The 20657-nt window shown below is 40.7% G+C and overlaps 1 protein-coding gene across 3 annotated transcripts in view; it reads left to right on the top strand.

Moving 5' to 3' along the window:
* Window positions 1-20445, top strand: part of WNT7B (Wnt family member 7B) — a 93454-nt gene extending 73009 nt beyond the window's left edge. For all 3 annotated transcript variants that reach the window (XM_005527000.3, XM_088055461.1, XM_088055462.1), the window contains exons 3-4: window positions 6146-6417; window positions 18411-20445. In XM_005527000.3, the coding sequence (XP_005527057.1) occupies window positions 6146-6417; window positions 18411-18890 (752 nt within the window). In that variant the 3' untranslated portion in view covers window positions 18891-20445. The remainder of the gene's footprint in view (window positions 1-6145; window positions 6418-18410) is intronic.
* Window positions 20446-20657: the final 212 nt, after the last annotated feature.

Here is a 20657-nt window from a genome sequence, read left to right as displayed (position 1 = left end):
AACAGAGGAACACCCTCTGAGCATTAGAGATCAGTATTTGTCTGATTGTTTTCCATTCAGCTGTCCCTCATCTCAGGACATTTAATGGAGTCAGTGTATAGCTGTTGTCAGTTGTCCTTACAGCCACTAGTGCTGAAAACCAGCAGAGAACTCTAATTAAGAAGAATTGAAATGGCAAATGTATTGCCTTTGTCTAAAAAAGAATAAATGATAAAAAAAAAAAATAGGAAGGAATTGAGGAATTGTAGGACCAGTCAGCTTAACTTCACTAAATGAAAAAATATGGGAACAACCCCACATTTGTAAGCTCATAACTAAGAATAAGGACATGAGTAAGAACTAACTAGGATCTGTCAAGAGCAAATCACATCAAACCAATCTAATTTCCTTCTTTGGCCACCCAGGGCCTCAGAGACAGAGCAGAAGCAGTTGATGCCATATATCTTGGCCTTAAAGGGAGCTTTTGACACTGCTCTATATGACATTCTCATAAGAAAAATGAGAACACATCACATGGGTACAGAGCATCTGGAAATTGTACTTGGAGGGTAGTTATCAAAATGGAAAGGTGTGCTGACTAAGTTTCTTGTGATCTGTGCTGGAGCTGGTACCAGCCAGCATTATACTCTTGACCAAGAGAATAAGCTGTGCACATGGCATTTGTGATTATAATGAGTTAGGAAGGACTACAAGGAAGCTGGAGGAAGTTGGGGTCAAAATTGAACATGATCATGGATAAGTGATCCAGAAAAAAGATTTAAAGCTAAGAAAGAGGAGGCAAATCCAAAAGGCAAAGATCTGTACGTAGGAATGATCATCAGCACAAATGCAAGATGGGAAACATCTGGTGTGAGAGCAGCTCTGCAGAAGACGGCTGCAAATTGCTAAGAGTCAAAAGTGTCCTGCTGTCACTGCTGTGAAATAAGGAATGCTGGCACAAATAAACAGGACTACAGCATACAAGGCATATGAAGAGCTCCTTCTGCTCTGAACCCAAGGAGGCAAGACCTCAGCTGGAATACCGTGTCACATCTCCAGCACCGCAGCACCAAAAAGCCAGCTGGGAGAGCAGGGGCAAGGAGCAGAGCTTTTGGGGGTGCTGGGCAAGAACTGATGATGCAACACATCTGGGAAGGGGTGGAAGTGTTAACATATTTCAAGGCTGCTGCTAGAAGGAGGGAATAACCTGCTTGTGGCAGCTCTAGAGAAAGAAAGAGTGGATTTGCACTCAGAAAAACAGTTTCAGGTTAATATTAGTGAAATACATACCAGTAGGGGTCCTGAGGTACTGGACTAGACCCTGGAACCTCCTCTACTGAAGAGCTTTAATAACAGGAAGAATAAAAGCTGTTGTGAGAAAGATCTGTCTTATTAGCCTATGTCAGGGTTGAGAGAGTGGAGACCCTCCTGAGTTTCCTGATCTTTTGCCTTACCTTTTCTGCCTGTACAAAGTGTTTTCAGTGGCCTTCAGTTCTGACATGTAGCACTGGGTACATACAGTAAGTTAGAGGGACAGAGAAATTAAATTAAATTAAATTAGTTCCTGCTTTTATAAACCAAGAAGCTCAAAGTTAATTACACTGAAAATGCAAATAAAGGATCTGCTCCAGACAGTGAGAAAACTCCCTCTGACTTGTATTGCCCTTGGATCAAACACAAAAAGAAGAGCCTGCATTGTTTTCCTTCAGAACTGTTAATATGTATGTTGAATAAAATACAGAATTACAAAGGAAATAAACTTGTCTGTAAAAATCTTCATCCAACACTACTTAGGGTGCTGTTGTCTGAGTTTTAGTTTACTCATCTAGAGTATCTATTGTCTTTTGCCATATAAAATGACTCAATCTGTCATCAGCTTACGAGACTTGTTGAAAAGGGTAGGTTTGTCAAAAAAATTTTAGTTCTTCTGTGGTTCATTTCTTTTTCCCATTGACCTATGTTGAATTGTGTAGTATAATCAATCTGGTGTCTTGTGTAAGTGCATGAAGAATTCGTTTTGTTTAACAACAGCGTGTAGTACTTTTTTCTATCATTGCTGATGCAAGATCTAGGAAATTACTGGCCAAACACTGTATGTTCTACAATTTAATATTTCAAGTTAAATTACAGTTCTAAGAGCTGACATTCAGTGGCAGCCTTATTCATCTAGCTGCTGACATGAGTAATTTCAGGATGATGTGTGCAACAGCAGAATTCTCATCTAGTTACTCCAACAAATGTCTTTCAAATAGCTATGGGACAGTTAAATCTTTAACCCTGTGCTCACAGCTGCAAAATTGAATATGTATTTAGCCTGTGTGATTCCCAGCTCATTGTGTCTCCAGGCTGAAAATACTCTGATGAATCTGTGCACGTTTGAGTCTGGTAAACTACAGCAGTTGTGGAACTTGTAAGAATTTCCACATCAAACCATACTAAGTTTAGTGCTCAGTTAGAAGTCTAAAACTTAGTCAGAAATGACATCTAAATGAGGGGTAAAATATAGGCTACTCCATGACTCCAATGACAGATAAAAGCTTCTCTCTGCCTATCTGCCAGAAGACACACGCTAAGGAATCAGTGGTCCAATATCTGTCTGTGTGAGCAGCAGCTGCCTGCATTGCTGGTCATTAGAGCACTTTTAAAGTACAGCCCTCCGTTAAAATGCAAATGAACTCAAGAAAATGACAGTAACTCAGACTGGCAAACCACAGACTACTCTGATGGCCTGGCAGATTGTTAGAAGTGGCCTTGAGCACCTTCACCATAGAAAAAAAAGCTTAATTTTAATTAAAACTGGCAGTCATCTCCTTTTGGAGTTATTAGATCAGACAGTTATCAGATCAGATGGTTATTAGTTCATGTTCCTCGTGAAAATATCCCTTCTATATTTTGGGAATAAAGTCAGAAGTGTCATCTTTGACACCAAAGCAGGCATTTCTAACAGAGAAATGGATGAATCCAAGGGATGCAATAAAAGCCAAAGCAGTGTCTTTTTCACCAAAATAAAAATCTCAACAGAATTAATCTGGTCTATGTGACAGAAAACTTTGTAAGTCAGTCAAGAATTTTTCTTCTGAGACTGAGAAACAGAGTGTATATTGTGCCAGAAAGCTAGATAATCGGGATATTCACTGAAAAAGAAAAATCTAGCCCCCAACTAGGGTCAAATCCCAAATCTGCTGCTACTTATGTCTTCATTTCATGAACATTTCTGGAAAGATTTGTCTTCTTTTTGTTTCAGACCAAGAATATTTTTGAAATCTCAGAAAATTCCGTAAAATGAGATTATTGTTCTCCATTAAGGTATCACAGCAATCATTACTTAAATATTTTTAGCTGCCTAACAAAGACTTGCTTAGAACTGATTCCAAGTGATGACATGCTAATGGAAAGCTTTGTGTACAGCAGAGATTATTTGAGCACAGAGGTTCCCCTCCCTCCCCCATCAGCAGTTTCTTATAGACTCCACTGATCCTGGGACCTTAGCGAACTCTTCAGGAACACAAGTTTTAGAGCATCCTCTAGTTAAAAATTACTAATCCCCCAAAACCTTAATTCTTAGCAGGACAACTTAACTTACTAATTTCTGAGACCTTCTTATTTTAGAGCTGCATCAAAACAGGAGAATAATCTCTTTAAGAGAGTCAGTGTGGTTTCCATTTGATCATATCCCATGACACTGCTATAGCTCTCAAATGGATAAAGGAAAGATATTTTCCTTTATTGTTGATGGTAGTCAGGGGTATAATGGGAATGAGGGACAGAGAAAGGAAGATAAAACCAGGATTTTCTTTCATTTTATAAAATTGATCAAGGGGAGGAATGTGTGAAAATTTACAAACAAGTCACAGACACATAAGAAAATGTCCCATAAGAAAATGTCTTACCATGTACTCTGGAGACATGGGGAATATACTGAGCATAAACACAAAATATGAGCAACTGTCACTAAATCTCTGAGTAAATCTACTGAACTGTAGGTTACAGCTGCTATTTTCCCTCACAGGAATGATCACAGGAATTTCTTCTTGTTAATAAGCCCTTCTACATGTACTTCAAAGGTATCTCACCAAGAATGTCCCTGGGTCTGATTTTGCATTGTTGCTTACCCTCACCCTGAAGAAAAGCAAACTGTATCTATATACATAGCTTCTATTACAGCTCATACTTCCAATATTTCAATTTATAGATTAGAAATAGGATTTTTTAAAAAGAAGAAAGAAATCCTACAAGTCAACAGAACACATTTTAAAGCAAGAGTCCCAGATTAGAATTCAGCTGGCAAGCGGAGAGGAGTGAATATCAACATGTGAAGATCACACTAGGAACTAGAACAGTGGTTCCATGACTGCTTTGGATTGCTATCAACCCTCAGAATTTCTTACGGACCACCAGGCATCATTATCATCAAACTTTTAATTGAAAACACTATTTAAAATAGTGTTTAATATGGCTCTGTGGATTAGCTGTGAACCCTTTACCGTGGCCTCCTGGACCACCAGTGTTCTGCAGACCATGGTTTGGGAAGTGCTGAACCAGACTGCACACATTGTACACCCCAAAAAAACACCCTGTGTCTGAAAGCAGAGGCAGTACTGCAACCACACCTCCTACTCAAATAATGCACATCTCAGTTCAACCTTCTTGGTAGCTGAAGAACACAGAACCCTTTTGTTTTTCCACTACCCCAAGCTTCTTTTTTTATTGCTTTGGAGAAACAAGTAAATAGTGCCAAACCTCAGTTTCTGATTGTTTCTTGTAGGATCTTCCTCACATCTGGCAATGATGTTATTTTTCAGGAAGTTACCTATGAAAATAAGAAATATAATATAATGTGAAGTTATGATTCCAAAATAGTTATGAGATCTATGAATTCAAAAATTAAAAAATTAAAACTAGCTTCTAAGTAGGTTTTTTTCCCCTCCTCTGGAAAATTTGTTCCTTTTTTCCCTTCCCACATCCACCGATGATGCTAAAGCTCTATGTGTTAAAAGCATTTAAGTAACTTTCTGCAAATTCTTTACAATTATTCTTTGGCTGCTGCACTACAGGATTGTCTGTTTATTACCAGAGAAACACATAGAGAAAAACACTGAGGAGGGAATTTGTGGGGAAAGTGTTATAAATAAGAGCAGCAAAACACTATGATCCAGCCCTATGTGAAGTCAGTGACAGTCTGGTCTCACATGAGAGCAGGGATGGGCTGTAGCTTCCCCTCCCATCAATCTGCCCCCTTGCACCTCACAGGCACCTCAGCCAACAAGTATAGAAAGGTACCTCATTCACCTCTCCTCATATACTCATTATCAACAGCTGTTATATGGAATTAGAATCAGGAACCTTCGCAAGTAGCAGCATCACAGAAAATAAAAAACAACTTCCTTTTCTGAAACAACTTTTTTTAAAGAAAAAAAAAAAAGTCTGTGCTTCCATGACAGTATCTCACCTATTTTGGAGAGAAAACTGTGCTGTCACAGCATTGTATGATCAATAGCCACAGTAAGGCAGAGGTTTGGGTCAGAGTGGGAGTGAAAAAGGGTCACTTCAGCAAAACTAATGCACAGGGGGAGTCTGCAAGGGAAAGGGGTAACCTGTACCTTGAAAGAAAATGAAACCTACCCAGTTCTTGTCTCTATAGGCCTCACTTGCTGTCCTTTACACTCAGCATCACTAATGGATGCTACTGGAGCATTTATAAAGTTACATTAATAATCAGCCCCATTTGTATCCTAGGGGTTTTTTGGTTGTTTTTGTCTGAACAATTATCTTTTCCCACGCAGTGCCAATGCTTAGAGGTAGCTATTAACTCACTTTTTATTCATCTGAAACAGATAAAGTTCAGCTTGCAAACCTGACTAGACAGTGTGAAAACAAATCTTGTGGCCTCACCTCACCACTGTCCAGATTCATTGCCAAGTTCCCCTGTGGTGAAGGGGTTTAAGTGGACTATCACAGGGCTGCATACCTGGGGTAATTTGCCCTAGCAGAGCCAAGAATTTGAAATACGTGTGGAATTCTGTAAGATGAGAAATCCACACTGAGGAGTACCAGGCCCTTCTCACTTTGCTGCCTGACCCCCTTGCTGTAGATAATGTGTGTACTTTCTTTAGTGAGTACGTGCTGCCTTTCTGCCAACCCATCAGCTTTTGGCTTCTCTCCACAGGAAGCAGGGAAGCCGCGTTCACCTATGCCATTACTGCTGCCGGGGTTGCACACGCTGTCACGGCCGCCTGCAGCCAGGGCAACCTCAGCAATTGTGGCTGTGACCGAGAGAAACAGGGCTACTACAACGAGGAGGAGGGCTGGAAGTGGGGAGGATGCTCTGCGGATATCAGATACGGCATTGAGTTCTCCCGGAGGTTTGTTGATGCCCGAGAAATCAAAAAGAATGCACGGAGGCTGATGAACTTGCACAACAATGAGGCTGGAAGAAAGGTATTCCAGAAAGGACAAGGGATGGGGATGTGTGTGCTGGAGGATGGGGGGAGGCTGGCTTGGTGGCAGGAGATTCCCTGAGAACTTACCCCTCTCTCTGATGTTATCCTGCACCCACATCAACTCACCAGATGGCATCTATTGTTCACTTTTATTTTTTATTATTTTTTTATTCAGAGCTAGCCATGTATTATAGGTGCTCCTGCAAAAGTTTCTGCTTCCTAAGCCTTCTTTCCAGCCCCTCCCGATAACAGGGAGGACCTGGCTGGATCTGTTTGGCATAAGGATATATCACTGCTTTTCATCCAATTTGCAAAAACCTAGCAAGGGGTGTCAGGGCTTGTGATGGGACAGAACTGAGCTGTCTGCATTGCTCAGCTTCCACTGCACTTCCAGATATTTATTCAAGCAAAATCCCAATCACTTATTTGACCCCAGCTCTAATGAAATACACATAGTAGTATACACATAGTAGTATACACATAGTAGTATACAATGCACTTCTTAGCAGATGCACAACTGTCTCTTTCTAACTAAAAGCTAAAAAGAGCTGCATAAGAAGAAACAGTTTCATGTCTACAGCCATGACTGAACTGATTGTCATGGAAACAATAAACATCATGGAGCTACGCTGATTTATGTTCACCAACAATCCTCATAGCTCTCAAAGCTTGTCCTTTAAAAAGTGCAATGAATCTTTCTGCATCAAATATACCTACCTCAGGAGAGATTATAGCCTTCAAAGTGTTTTCCCCCAGGAAAAGCCCTCCACTCCAGTGTTGCAGAAAAAAATCAATATACCAACATAGAAATCCAATAAAATCCTCCTCCTCTAGTCCCCAAAGTAAGACTGAATTTTCCTCTAAAACCATGTGTGTTTTCAGTCCTGCACTGAGCACTGGGCAGAGAGAGTGAATTGGTGGTGACAGAAACAGTGCAATTATCTTACTGGATCTTATTAGCACAGCTGCATTGGTCATGCACTGATATGGAAAGTTCTGTGTGGGCAGGAGCTCACTGGGATGGAAACCCTACATAAATTCAGTGTGGTGAGAGAGGCATAATCTCAAGTGTACAGACAAGATCAGTACTTCAGTGATAGTTCACACTGAGGTCTCCAGGTGTGCAGGAGAAAGCTGACTGAATAGCCAAACAGAAAAACAGCCTTGAGGGGCACAGTCTTTTCCCCTAAATCTTGCTGCCACAGGTATAAAAGAACTTCATTCAGCAGGTGACCATCACATTGGAAGACCAGCTCCAGGTCTGATCACTTCACTTAGGCTGGGAATTTCAGCTCAGCATCATGAACTGTGTTTGGAGGCAAAAGAAGATGGAAGACAACTCTTAAACTTGCCAGGGAGAGTTTATTAGTGCTAGATCCATTTTCATCCCTGCTTAGACTGGCATCATCTGTGGTGTGTGCTGTGCCATCCCTGTGGAGATCCTGATGCAGGTCCTGCTTGGAACATCAAAGTGTAGATGTGAAAGAGGGATAAAACAGAAAAAGCAGATATGGAGATGGAAAACAGTGAAGTCCCAAGGAAAGAAAGAGCTCATTATGTGAAGCAGGCACTGATCATGGGTCCCCCAATTCTGAATACAGCCCAGTAACCACTAGACCACATTGCTGATTCTTATTAAGCACATTATATTTTACTTTTCATCAGAATTTCATAAGCAGAGGGACATAAGCAGACCAAAGAAGTGCATGTTTTTACTGATACTTCTGGTAGCAGCATTCATGCAAATAAATTTTGTTTAACAATTCAAAAATTATTTTTTGCAAATTTTTGCAAGTGTTCCTGCAAAAAGCAAATTATAATACTTTGATATGTTAAGAAAGGAATAGAAAGGATTGCAATACTGGCAGTATATTTTTTCCCATTTTTAAAAATATAAATAGTATTTTGGAATTTATTAAATTTTTTGTTGCCAGCATTTTTCAGTAGTTATTTATACCCATAGGTATTCAATAATTCATTATATTGCTTTCAAAAGCTAAGAATGACTGGAAGGATTTGGTGTAGTTTTTTGTTTTTAACTGTAATCCATCAAATCCAGAGGAATGTGCTAATATGAAAGATGGTTTTGAGGTCATGTTTAGAAATAATGTTGGTCTTATGATATATATTCCCATTAGTTGAATATTCAGAGTTGTACAGTAAATAATATTTAGTTTCTTCTGAAATAATTTGCTATTTGCATAAATTAGACATTTTGAATTCAAGACTGACTGGGACTTAAGGTTAGAACAAAACTCTGGAACCTAGGATATGCTTTCTGTGTTTCTGGTTTGGACCCTTACAAAAGCAGTTACAGAGTTTTCTGCAATTTCAGTGTGAAATCTGAAGTTCCTTCTGAGAATCCAGGCAAACTTGAAATCTGACCCACATTCACCTGAAATCTAGAAGTTTTGGGGGTCCACAGTAAGCCTGGACTGGACTGTGAGCCTGACACAAAATCTGAAACCAGGAGAATTTGCTTGTGCATGGGTGTCATTTTTACATACTCCATATGGTCCTTATTCACACTCCAGTCAGAAATCACCAAATCACAGAAGCAATCACAGAAACACAGAACGGGTAAGGGTCCAACCCCTCTGCTGAAGCAGGATCCCCTGGACCAGGTTACTCAGGATTGTGTCCAGATGGGTTTTGAGTATGTCAAGAGAAGGAGACTCCCCAACCTCTCTAGACAATTTGTTCAGTGCCTGGGCACTGCTCAGGGAAGAAGTTCTGCCTCATGTCCAGATGGAACCTCCTGGGTATCAGTCCCTGCCCATTCCTCTGGTACCATTTCTGGGCCCCCCAGAGCAGAGCCTGATCCCTGCTCTGAGCCCTCCCTGCTCACAGGGACACACAGGGCTGACGGCCCCTCTCAGCTGGGACTCCTCTCAAGGCTGGACAGCCCCAACTGCTGCAGCTCCCTTGCTCCACACAGGATATTCAACTCCATGATCCTGTGGTCACTACACTCGTGGCTGCACCCAAACTTCCCATCCCCAACAGGACCTTCATTGTTTGTTAGAGTAAGGTCCAGCAGTGCTCCTCCATTTGTCTGGGTACAACACTGAACCTGCATCTTTCTCCTTTTCCCTTCCAAAACTCTCACAACACAGCTCGGAAATGCTCGTAGTGCTCTAAGGAAATCTGTCAGTGACATCCTGCTGATCTGTATGTGGCTTGTATTAACATTTGGAGCCAAGCTTCTGGTTCCTGACTGGTATTATAAAGAACCAAAATATGGATATTTTATCTGTGTAATGAATAGAAATGAAAGGTAAGAAGGAAAACACAGGCAACTCAGTTTATTTTTTAATTCTTTGCTTTAGAAGTTCTCAAATATTTTCAGATAAGGTATTTTCAACCTTAGAGTGGTAATGAACAGTAAAGACAGTAAAGGAAGTATATGCTTTTGTAGCTTCCTACAGAGATTTCACAACACTTTCACAACTTAAAAACCTTGCATTCACATCAGTAATGGTAAGGATTCCAGTTCTTTTTTAGTCATACCAAACTGGCTTTTTGAGTTAGCCAAGAACAACTTTTAGCCAACAAATGTACTACCTTCCTTTTAGGCTTCTTTTTGAATCATAGAGCCTTCTAAGACAGAAACATGAGGAAAAAAGGACATGAAGAACTCCCAACCCCACGTACAGTCGTTCCCAACTTGCTCTGAAGTCAGTGGCAGGCCCTTGATGGCCTCACTAGACATCTACCAGGTGGCCAGAGGTTCATTGCTAGGATCATTAGTCAAGACTCTGGCCACCAGTTTTGCCTCCTCAGCAATTATTTTAATGTTCTCTTATACCACCACAAGGACTTTCTCATGTGCTGCCAGAAATCTTGCCCATTCTCAGTCTCTCCCAGCTCTTGTGCCACACCTGCCTGGGTGTCAGAGGAGTTTATAAGTACCCCAGCAGTATGGCTCTAATATTTTGCCTTCATTGGGATGCTCTCAAAAGCTAGCCTGCTGCTATTCCACTGTTGCTAACAACAGAGCCCAGAGGAATTTCCCTTTGTGGAACAAGCAGCATGCTGTAAAAATAATTGCACAAATTTTGCAAACAGATGATGGGAAAAACAGTCTTGGAGGGTCTTTTACTAGAGTTTAGGGCTGAGATGTTCAATACAACCCTCTAATAAATCATCTCCTTGGAAAAAAAATTACATTTAGGCTTCTCAAGGAATATCTGATGACTGTGGAGTGGGTGTATCCCCTAATTGCCCCGCATTGCATCCTGTATGGCTCTGCATTGAACTTCTAAGAATTGTTTCAGCTAATGCCAGGTTTGCAAAATTTCTGATAAATTTGCAATAAACAGCACCAGTGACAAAATCATAATCTTGCCATTGATGTAATTTGGAATAAATAAGTGCTCAGGGATTCCTGGTGACACAAGACTCTCCTGACGGAAGATTTATGCTTGGTGGCAAAGCGGCACCTCAGGGTGTGGAAGAGCAGAGGAACAAACTTCCCCATCAGTTTCCAAACACCCACTATGATTTGGGATGGAAAGTACCAGTGTGGTAAATGAAAACAAGCCCCCAAAGGAGGACTAGTATATGTCTAACACAAATGTTACTGAAAGAACATTTTGTTGCAAGTCTGAAAGATTATAGACAGATCTGTGGGCAAAACTTTGACAAAGTAATGAAAAATTAAATACCAACAAACCAAGTCAGCTTTGATGGTGTTTTATGAGACAGCTTTCTCCCATCTATTTTTAGAAATAAGTATCTTTATTCTAGGATAAATGAGCTTAGAGTAACATCTGGGAACACACATCATTAAGCTTAACTTTTTGTTGAAATCTTCAAAACAATGACCGTCTCTCATGGGGAATCTCATTTATAAAAATGGAGGTTTCTGTTTGTTTTTATGGGTTGAGTTAAAAGAACAAACTGACAAAGTGGTAGCAGATTGTAGCTTTTACCAAAAAGTAGAAATGTTTCTAACAGTTTATCAATCAATTAGGCTCTTACAATAGACTTACTGTGGTTATGTGTAGAAAAAACTGGCCCTTCCAGAAATAAACCCATCACACTGACTGCCAGCAGCTCAGCCTGACACCATCCCAGTATTTACTCCTTTGTAACAGCAATGGGTTTTTCCTGGTTTTTTTTTTTTGGAATGCCTGGATGACAACAGCTTATTTTACGTATGAAACAATGAGTGTGGGGAAACAACAAATAATTCAAGCTCTCTTCAGAAGAGATTTTTAAATTACTTGGGACAATATTTCCACCTAAGCCATGGCTTTTCGTCATAGTTTCTGGTGGAATAGGCTTGTGGTACTGGGAAGGGGTTTTTTTTGCTCACTTGCTTTGGCTTAGAACAGCTAATGAGGTGATATGTTGATTACCATTCATTACATATATACACATATAAAGATATAAAAATTCTATTCTATTCTATTCTATTCTATTCTATTCTATTCTATTCTATTCTATTCTATTCTATTCTATTCTATTCTATTCTAAATACATACACAGACATAAATATATGTAGTGTGTGTGCACATAACTATGGATATTTATACATATTTCTGTGTATTTTCTATGCATATATTAAGACAGTGTTAGCTCCCTTCACTTTCATTAATTATAATGAAGCATTATAATTAAAAAGATCATTCCTGCAAGATGCACAGGCCTAATATGCTGCAGACTGCCCACACTGTCACTGGACACGATATAAAGATAAGAAGGAATGCCCAGAAAAAGACTGAATTAAATGTTCTGAAGTCACAGTGGAGGCTGAATCCCAGTTTCAAACGTGAAAGATGACTAATTTTATACTCCTATAAGCCTAAAACATTCTTTTAAATGTAACTTTGTTTCCTAAGTCATTTCAGGGATGCAAAGAATGCTACTATCCAGGTTTTACTGCCTTGAGTCCATCATTTGCTGAAAGTTTCTTTCTCTAAAAGTGACAAATTATTTCACTTCCCATCCCTTGTGAGACCACTCATGAAAGAAAAGCTTTCTATAGTTGAGCTTCATGCCATACTTTTCATCTTCCCACTTAAAGTGATTTGCAGACAGTTACATAAATCCAATTTCAAAAATTTTGGTGCTACAGCTTGGGTGGGTTAGATGGATAACTAAGAGCTTACCCATATGTTCTGAATATGCACGCTTTGGCTCAAAATCTCATGAGGATAGATCTCCTGCTTCCAGTTGGGCTGGATTTGTTAGCTTATTTTTTTCTTCCAGAAACACACCCTTAACACAAACTGCCAGCAGCTACATCTGGTACTACCCTACTTTTTGTACAATTTGCTTTAAAATTAGAGGGGGAATAGCCAAATATTTTAGGACTTGTTAAACAGTTTTATTCAAGAAATGTGCATGCCCATGCATACCGTGTAATGCATGCAAGGCATGTACCAAACATTTAGTGAAATATCACTGCACGACCTCAAACCTGACACATCTCTTCTGCCTGTCAGAATAAAACTACCAGTGAAATATTTTTAACTATTTCAGGTGATATTTTACCTGTAAGGTTTACAACAAATTCCATAGAAAAGAGAGTGGAACACAGCAAGCACACTTGCTTTGGGGATGATTGGGAGGATGCTTCTGAGGGAATCTGCTTTGCAACATTTCACAATGAAATGTTCAATATTCATAATATTCAGAACCTTTTAACCAGTTGCAGCAGTTTATTGCTCAAACAGCTATTTTCTCTTCTCCTAGAAAGTAAAGAGGAATCACTGATGGATCAGGCTATTGTTCATCCTGATAGCAGTAGGGACATCCATCTACTGGGCAGCAGGTCCCTAAATACTGGGTTAATTTTCCTGGTAGCTGCCAAGAGGAGAACTTGTGTAGAGTGCAGTGGGCCTTCCTCAGCTTTTTCAGTGCATTAAGTGGGGACGCTATGGAAGAGGCTGTGTTACCTAGGGAAGCAAGTGGAGGACAGGAGAAGGTGATTTGATACCTCCTGGCACCACCAACAGTCCCCACCCCTGCTGAGCTCTGGCCAGTGGCAGGGAAAAACCAGCTCATGCTGCTGTCTGGACTCTGACCTGCTGCAAAGCAGGGGCTCCCTGCTCCCACTAAACTAAACAATAAGAAAAACAGGGATGTGACAAGAGGAGTAAACACAGTAACTCTGTTCCTCATCCCACAGAATATAAATACTGTTATGATGCTTGATTGAACAGCTTCACAGAGGAGCAGAAAGAAAACCATGCAGCTGAAGTACCCTTATTCCTCTCCTGCTGGCTCCATGCTCCCTTTTCACAGGGCTGGGCACAGCCCAAGGAGACACACTATGAACTGCTCAATTTTGGGCCCTGTGATCTGCTATTTACAAAGAATAATTTCAGGACAGAAGCACAGCATTACACCCTACCAATCTTAGTTACACTCCTGCCTATCCAAGATAAAAAACCCAAACCCAAACAAACTGATCTTGGATTCCCAGATGGGTGCAGGAGATCAGCATTTTGTCAGCAGTGGCGGGCCCCAGGCTGCACTGAGACTTGGGTTAGCCAGTGTCCACACATCATCAGCAAGGCATCAGCTCTCGTGGCTGCAGCTGCGTGAGCATCAAAGAAGTGATGACATCTTGTGACCAGAATCCATCTCTTTTGGTAGTTATTACCCAAAACAAAAGTTGATCACTTGCATATTTGATGAGGCAAAACTCTTCTAGTCTTTTATTTCTTTTTGATACTTCAGTCAAAATTTTATATGGATTTTGTTACATTCAACACTTGTTCCAACAATGTGCATTTCCATTAAGGAACAAAAAAATCAGCAGGGCTAAGCCAAAACCCACACACATGCAACATGTAACCTGTTTTGACATACTTTATCCAATTAGGGTTTTTACTATGTACAAAAACTGTGTCTGATGTTATGCAGTTGGGTCTAGATATGGAACTTGAAAAATTGAATTTGTTTTCATACATATCATTTTGTTTTATTTTGGTCTTTGCAAGTCTTTTTCTACTTAACTGGCAGCAGACAGCCCTCAGATTGCATTTTAAATGCATGATTTATATAGGTATAAAAAGATGTGGGATTAAGAAAGCTTTATTGTTATATTTCACAATTCATTTAGCAAAGTAGCAGTACTTAGAAAATTTCACTTGGCAAGCCCATACTGGGGTGGGAGTGAGCCTGTATGTGGAAGAGGGACCTGAGGAATGTTCCTATGATTAATCTGAGGCAGCACAGCCCAGCTATGGGAATTTGCTCTTGGAGGTAGATCTTGCTGTAAACCATTCAAGATTAGATACCAGGCACTGACATATGACAAATGAAACTGCTGAGAGAGTGGCTCATATGAGCTAATGATTTTCAATCTTTAATTAAGCACCTAGCTTGGCACAGTGTCTTAGATTTGAGTAAATAAGTACCTTTAAGGTTCAGGGTCAGAGCTTTGATGGAAATTTTGCCGAGGAAAATTGAGCTGGAGAGACTTTTAGGAAGCAAAATGTTGGTTGCTCTTCATTCAGAGCACTGAGCAAACAAGGCCAGATCTGGCCACCTTTTCCAGGTCCCATGGCACCTCCCTGGCAAGTGGGAAGATGCTCAAGATACCACGCAGAGAGACATTCCTCTGGAGGGCCAGAGCATGCTGGACCGTCAGCAAGGAAGGGCACATCTGGGTGGAAAGAAGGGGAAAAAAATGTTGCTTAGAATCTGCTTAGTTTGGGCCTTGTTTTCCCTGACCTCCAAGTTTTTGGGCACAATTTTATACCCACAGCTGACTGTGGGCACACAAATTATAGCATTCAGGAATTTAACTACCTGATGATTGGGCCTCTTCTCAGTGTTGTAACCCCAAGCATTCCACATTCATGAGAGAAGCCTCCAAAAAAATTAAAAAAACCTGTAAGATTGGCTTCAGGAGCATGAATTAATACTTTTTGAAACTACTGCTTTTTTTGAGTCTGCATGGCTTGCATTTGCAAGTCCTCCCACCATCAAAAATAGTGGGAATCTTTGAAAAAAAACAGCAGTGAAATCAGGTTTCTGGTCACCAAAATGAATCACAAAACTGGACCTTCAGAAATCCAACAGCAAAAGAAAAAAAAAAATCAAGACTTAGGATGAAGTTGCTGGAGGTTGTAATATAGAGGTTGCCAGGCAGTGTCGATAAATAATAATGTAAATACATAATGTATGTAATAATGTATATAGACATCAGCACCTCAACCAAATACACACAGACAAACAATTATTATATAGATAGACAGGCATCCATATATAAATATTAATTTCCAAAGATGTCACCCAAGACACTGAAATGGGTGACATCTCTTTTTCAGGAGTGATGACGCTTTCCAGTCTACCAGGGAAGCACATCAGAGGCTCCTCAGGACAGTACCCACAGTGGTGAGCCCACAGAAGAATAACGAGCTTCATGAACTTCATCTCTTCCCACTCTCTTAGCAAGTTACTGTCTTGGCCTTTTCAACCAAAATGCAGACACCAGAAACACATGAAAAGCATGACAAAATATGTACACTTCACAAGATTTACTGCTCAGGGAGGAGTATGACTCAGGGGTGACAGATCCCATTGGCAACGCTTTCCTGGAAATCCTTGGATCCTAGTGCTCTATGGTGGAGGTGTTGCCTCCCTCCACCTCTTCTCGTCGATTTTGCTGCAGAGACTACAGCTGCAACTGCATATTGAGAAAGCTGTAGGAATGGGTTAGTTTCAACAAAACCAAACATTTTTCAGCAAGCACAGCTTCTAAGCATGTTTATATATATATATCAACAAATATATCTAAATATCAGTAGATTATTTGTATCCAGATTTGTGGAACAGGAGTGAAATCTTATTTGGAGGTATTTGGAAAAATACCTTCTCCATAGGTCAGAAATTAATACAGAGGAGACCCTGGAGACCCCTAAAAGACCCCAGAGTATGTCACAGTGCATCCATCTCCTCACTGCCATTGAAATGCTGCTGCTGCAGCAGAAGGTGGCAAGTTTTCTATCAGTGTGGAAGACAGGAAGGTGATACAGTGCATTCCAGTGTCCATAAAAACCTAGATCATCACAGCATTGCTGATTTTCTTCTTTTAGAGCAGTTGCAACTATAGAGATTTCTTGCCCAGCTCAGTAAACCTTGCTGGGAAGCACCTTTTCTGCCTCTGATCAGATAACTTGACCTTGACCCTGGTAAAGCCTGTGGTTCCAGAAGGTCTAAGGTACGAGCTACTGAGGTCAGATCTCAGCAAGGGCTGCAGTTCCTCCTGAGGGGCACTGGAAGGGAAGCTCCAATCTCTGCTCCCAGTGGCCAGGGACAGGACCCGAGGGAACAGCTGGAGTTGTCAGGGGAGGTTTAGGTTAGGTATCAGGAAAAGGTTCTTCCTCTAGAGGATGGTCAGGCACTGGGGAATGGTCATGGTCCCAAGGCTGCCAGAGCTCCAGAAGCATTTGGACAATGCTCTCAGGGTTGCATAGGGTGGGATTTTGGAGCTGTCCTGGGCTGGACTCTAAGGGTCCCTTCCAACTCAGGGTATTTTATGATTCTTGCATAGGTTGCTCAGCTATCTTATACTTGTTACCGTATATTGTTAAGGGAGAATCAAATCCAAATATTCTCTTTAATATTGAAACCCCAGAAATTTGGGAAAAAACAAACCATACAATTTAAGTGAAACACAAACAACTCAGGAGGGTGCCCTCTATTTGCTGGGATAACCAGATCTGTACAGCTTTTATTTTAAGGCCAGTTTCTGAAGCCGTAAGCATTTTTTACTCCCTCCTACTTCATTATGCCATTGTACTCAGATTTCGGCCCTTTTATCCTTTGCCCGTTTCAGTCATGTTCTGGGATCTGCAGCAAAACCACTACAGGAGATGGTCTGCAGCATCAGTAATGCTTTCAGACAAGCTCGGTAGCTCATATTTCTTTGTTAGCATCCCATTGCAAAGGGGAAAGATCAGCTTGCTTTGTTCTTAGGCCTTGATTTTCATAAGCTAATGATGACTGTGGGTGTAATTATGGTCAGGCTTAAGTGGTAGCGCAAGGGCAGAAAAACAGAGAGGCACTTCCGTGGGGCTGGCTTCCCTCTGCTGCACACGAAGAGGGAAGACATCGCTCGCCTTCCCCCCGGGCACAACCTGGCCTGGGGAAGGAGGGATGTGCCAGTCGTGGCACGGCTTGGCTGCAGCAGAAACGGCAGGAGGACAGTGGAGCATGAGCCTGAGCACCCACCAGTTTGTGTCCCTTCTGACTGTGAATCAAACCCCTCTGGCTGAACCTCCTCTACAACAGCAATACATTTCCTGCTCACTGTTGAGTGGAATTAGTGGAATTATTTTCCCTCTAATGTTGTGTTATCATTGTCCTGGTGGAAAAAAAATGTATTTGTGGCTAATTATTCACTTAACTATTTAAATACTGTAATGAGTGCTGCTTTTAGAGGGGATAGGACATTCTGTGGGTGGAATAGTCCATAAGTTTACCAGGTATATAGGCAAAATCTTTAATTATGAAGTAAATATAGAATCATAAAATGGTTTGGGTTGGAAGTGACCTTAGAGATCATCTAGTTCCAGCTCCCTGCATGTAGGCTTATTCAGTCAATCAGTATATACTTTCTTTTAAAGAATTCTTTAATCATTACTTAAAGCAATTAAATATTTTGAATCTTAAGCCTCTTAGCCCCCAAACCCTTTTTTTTTTTTTCTGTTTTCAAAATGAAAATTATTTGAACCTGTGGCTCTAAAGAAATGTCTTCTAAAATGTAAGTAAATATTCTCTGATATTTGAAAAAAGAATGGAAATGTTTTCCCAAAAAATGACAAAACACTGTATTTCCAACCATGTGCAACTTGAAATAAAATGTTATGAGCATTCTGCTGGGAGGTGAGAAGATTTATAAAAATGCATTTGAAAAATTTCAACCAGCAGTAATGAATATTCATATGAACTGAACAGACTGAGGTTCAGGCAGGCTTGCAATATTGTTTTCCTGCAGTAACAATATGCAAATGTCTGTACACATAGGTTCTCGAAGAGAGAATGAAACTGGAGTGCAAGTGTCATGGAGTTTCAGGTTCCTGTACAACTAAGACCTGCTGGACCACACTTCCTAAATTCAGAGAGATTGGATATATTTTGAAAGAGAAATACAATGCCGCAGTGCAAGTGGAGGTGGTACGAGCCAGTAGACTGAGACAGCCAACCTTCCTGAAGATCAAGCAGCTTAAGAGCTACCAGAAACCCATGGAAACGGATTTAGTGTATATTGAAAAGTCACCCAACTACTGTGAGGAAGATGCTTCCACAGGGAGCATCGGTACCCAGGGACGACTCTGCAACCGCACCTCTCCCAACGCGGACGGGTGCGACATGATGTGCTGCGGGAGAGGCTACAACACACACCAGTACACCAAGGTGTGGCAATGCAATTGCAAATTCCACTGGTGCTGCTTTGTGAAGTGCAACACGTGTAGTGAGCGGACAGAGGTGTTCACCTGCAAATAACAGCGTCACATGCGAACAAACAGAGCAAACCACCATGACTGAGGAAAGTGGAGTACAACAAACAACGACAGCATCATTTTGCACATCTAATCCTCTTGGGGAAAAGAACCCCAGCCAACATCACAACAACCACTCCCCCTCCCACTACTTACACTTCTAAGGATGGTGCATTTTGGCTGGCTGGCTGTTGTAACTGCTTTGGAAACAAGGGCAACAAGATTAAGGTGATGTTGACAACCACATGAAACTTTCTCTCTGTCTCTCTCTCTTTTTTTTTTTAAAAAAAAACCTACAATCTGGGTGTAGTAGAGTTCTTTTAGTATTTTAAATTATACATATCAGAGAAGCTGATTGCATTGCAGCTCCCATGACATTTAAAAGAAAAAGACACTTTCTCCTATTTTACAGCAACAAAACTGTCTAGCCCTGTGCGAACGAAGACTTTTTTTAAGGAAATGAAATCGTCACTGACTAGAACACAGCATTCTCACTGCAAAAACCAAAATTTCTAAGAAAGTAGGTAGAGAGAAAACAACTGTTAGGGAGCAGAATCTATAGCAGAAATACTCCACTATCAGTTTGGAAAAAAAACCCAACAAACAGTCACAAAATTACATCAGCTGCCAGTGACACTGGAAGTCTTTGAATGAACATTAAAAATAATTATTTATGTTTTTAATAGTATCAAAAAATTCTAAGCACTAACGGGTAGCTATGTCTTAACTCTGTACTAAATGTAAACTTATTGGAACTCTGACTTAATGACTTTTGTATTTGGTTCTCCCTAAGTTCTTCAATGCTACTGATCTGTTGTCACTCCACTATTAGAGAGTTCAATTACTGTAGGCTTTAAGCAATTGTCAGAACTGAGCGAAAACATCACATGAAACTTTGGTTACCAATGTTTGATATAGACATTTCCCACTTGCCTCCTGAATAAGAATGACTTTTTTTAGACTCAGGCCTGAGGTGTGGAGCACCTGCTCACAGCTCCTCACAGGGAGTTTTAGGATACAGAGACGTGCTTCAACAAATATCAAAGGTTTTGCTTTGACATTGAATGCACTGGCAGGATCTTCCAGGCCTTGTGTTTTCCCTTTAATGGTTAAAAGTTAATATTTCCAAGACTTTTAAAAAACTTATGCCCAGTATGCACTCAGAAGTCAATAAAAGGCTGGCAGTTGAGCTCTAGGTTGCTGCAACCTCTGAGCTGTCATGGCTCCATGAGCATAAGAAAGCCAAAATTTGGGTTCGTCTGTGTTATCATTATTTTAAGGTTGGCAATAATGTACCCCCTGGTAAGCACATGAATGTTAAAAGAAAGAAGCTCACTTCTTAATAGCACTCAATCCTAATTCCCACACCTTTTCCCTATGAGAGATTTTAAAAACAGCCTCAGATGTTTTACTGCTGTAAAAATCTAGTGTTTTAACCCCAAGAGCCCAGATATGCCCACTTAGAACACAGTCCATTTAACCATGTAATTGTTTTCTTGTCCCACGGGTCCCTGCCTGATTTTCTGAAAACTTGAATTAAAAATTTCCTTACATCTGCATATCTGCATTTTTAGCTTTTGTTTTATTTCATTACTTATATTAAGGGGCTGCAGACAGGCTGCCCACCTGACAGGGAAGCACTTGTCCATCCACATGGTGCTCTTGGGGCAAGGGGTTGGTGGACCTGGAGCTCCACCATCTCCCGTGCTGGACATGTGAATGAGCCAGAATTACCTCTGTAATTTGTGGACCTGTACTATCAAAAGTAACT

This window comes from Pseudopodoces humilis, chromosome 5 (assembly GCF_049639895.1).
Source record: "Pseudopodoces humilis isolate 2021_Gansu_Grassland_sample_001 chromosome 5, ASM4963989v1, whole genome shotgun sequence".
NCBI classification, from domain to species: domain Eukaryota; kingdom Metazoa; phylum Chordata; class Aves; order Passeriformes; family Paridae; genus Pseudopodoces; species Pseudopodoces humilis.
The sequence above is the reverse complement of the archived record's forward strand: the minus strand, read 5'-3'. Positions and strand labels throughout refer to the sequence as shown.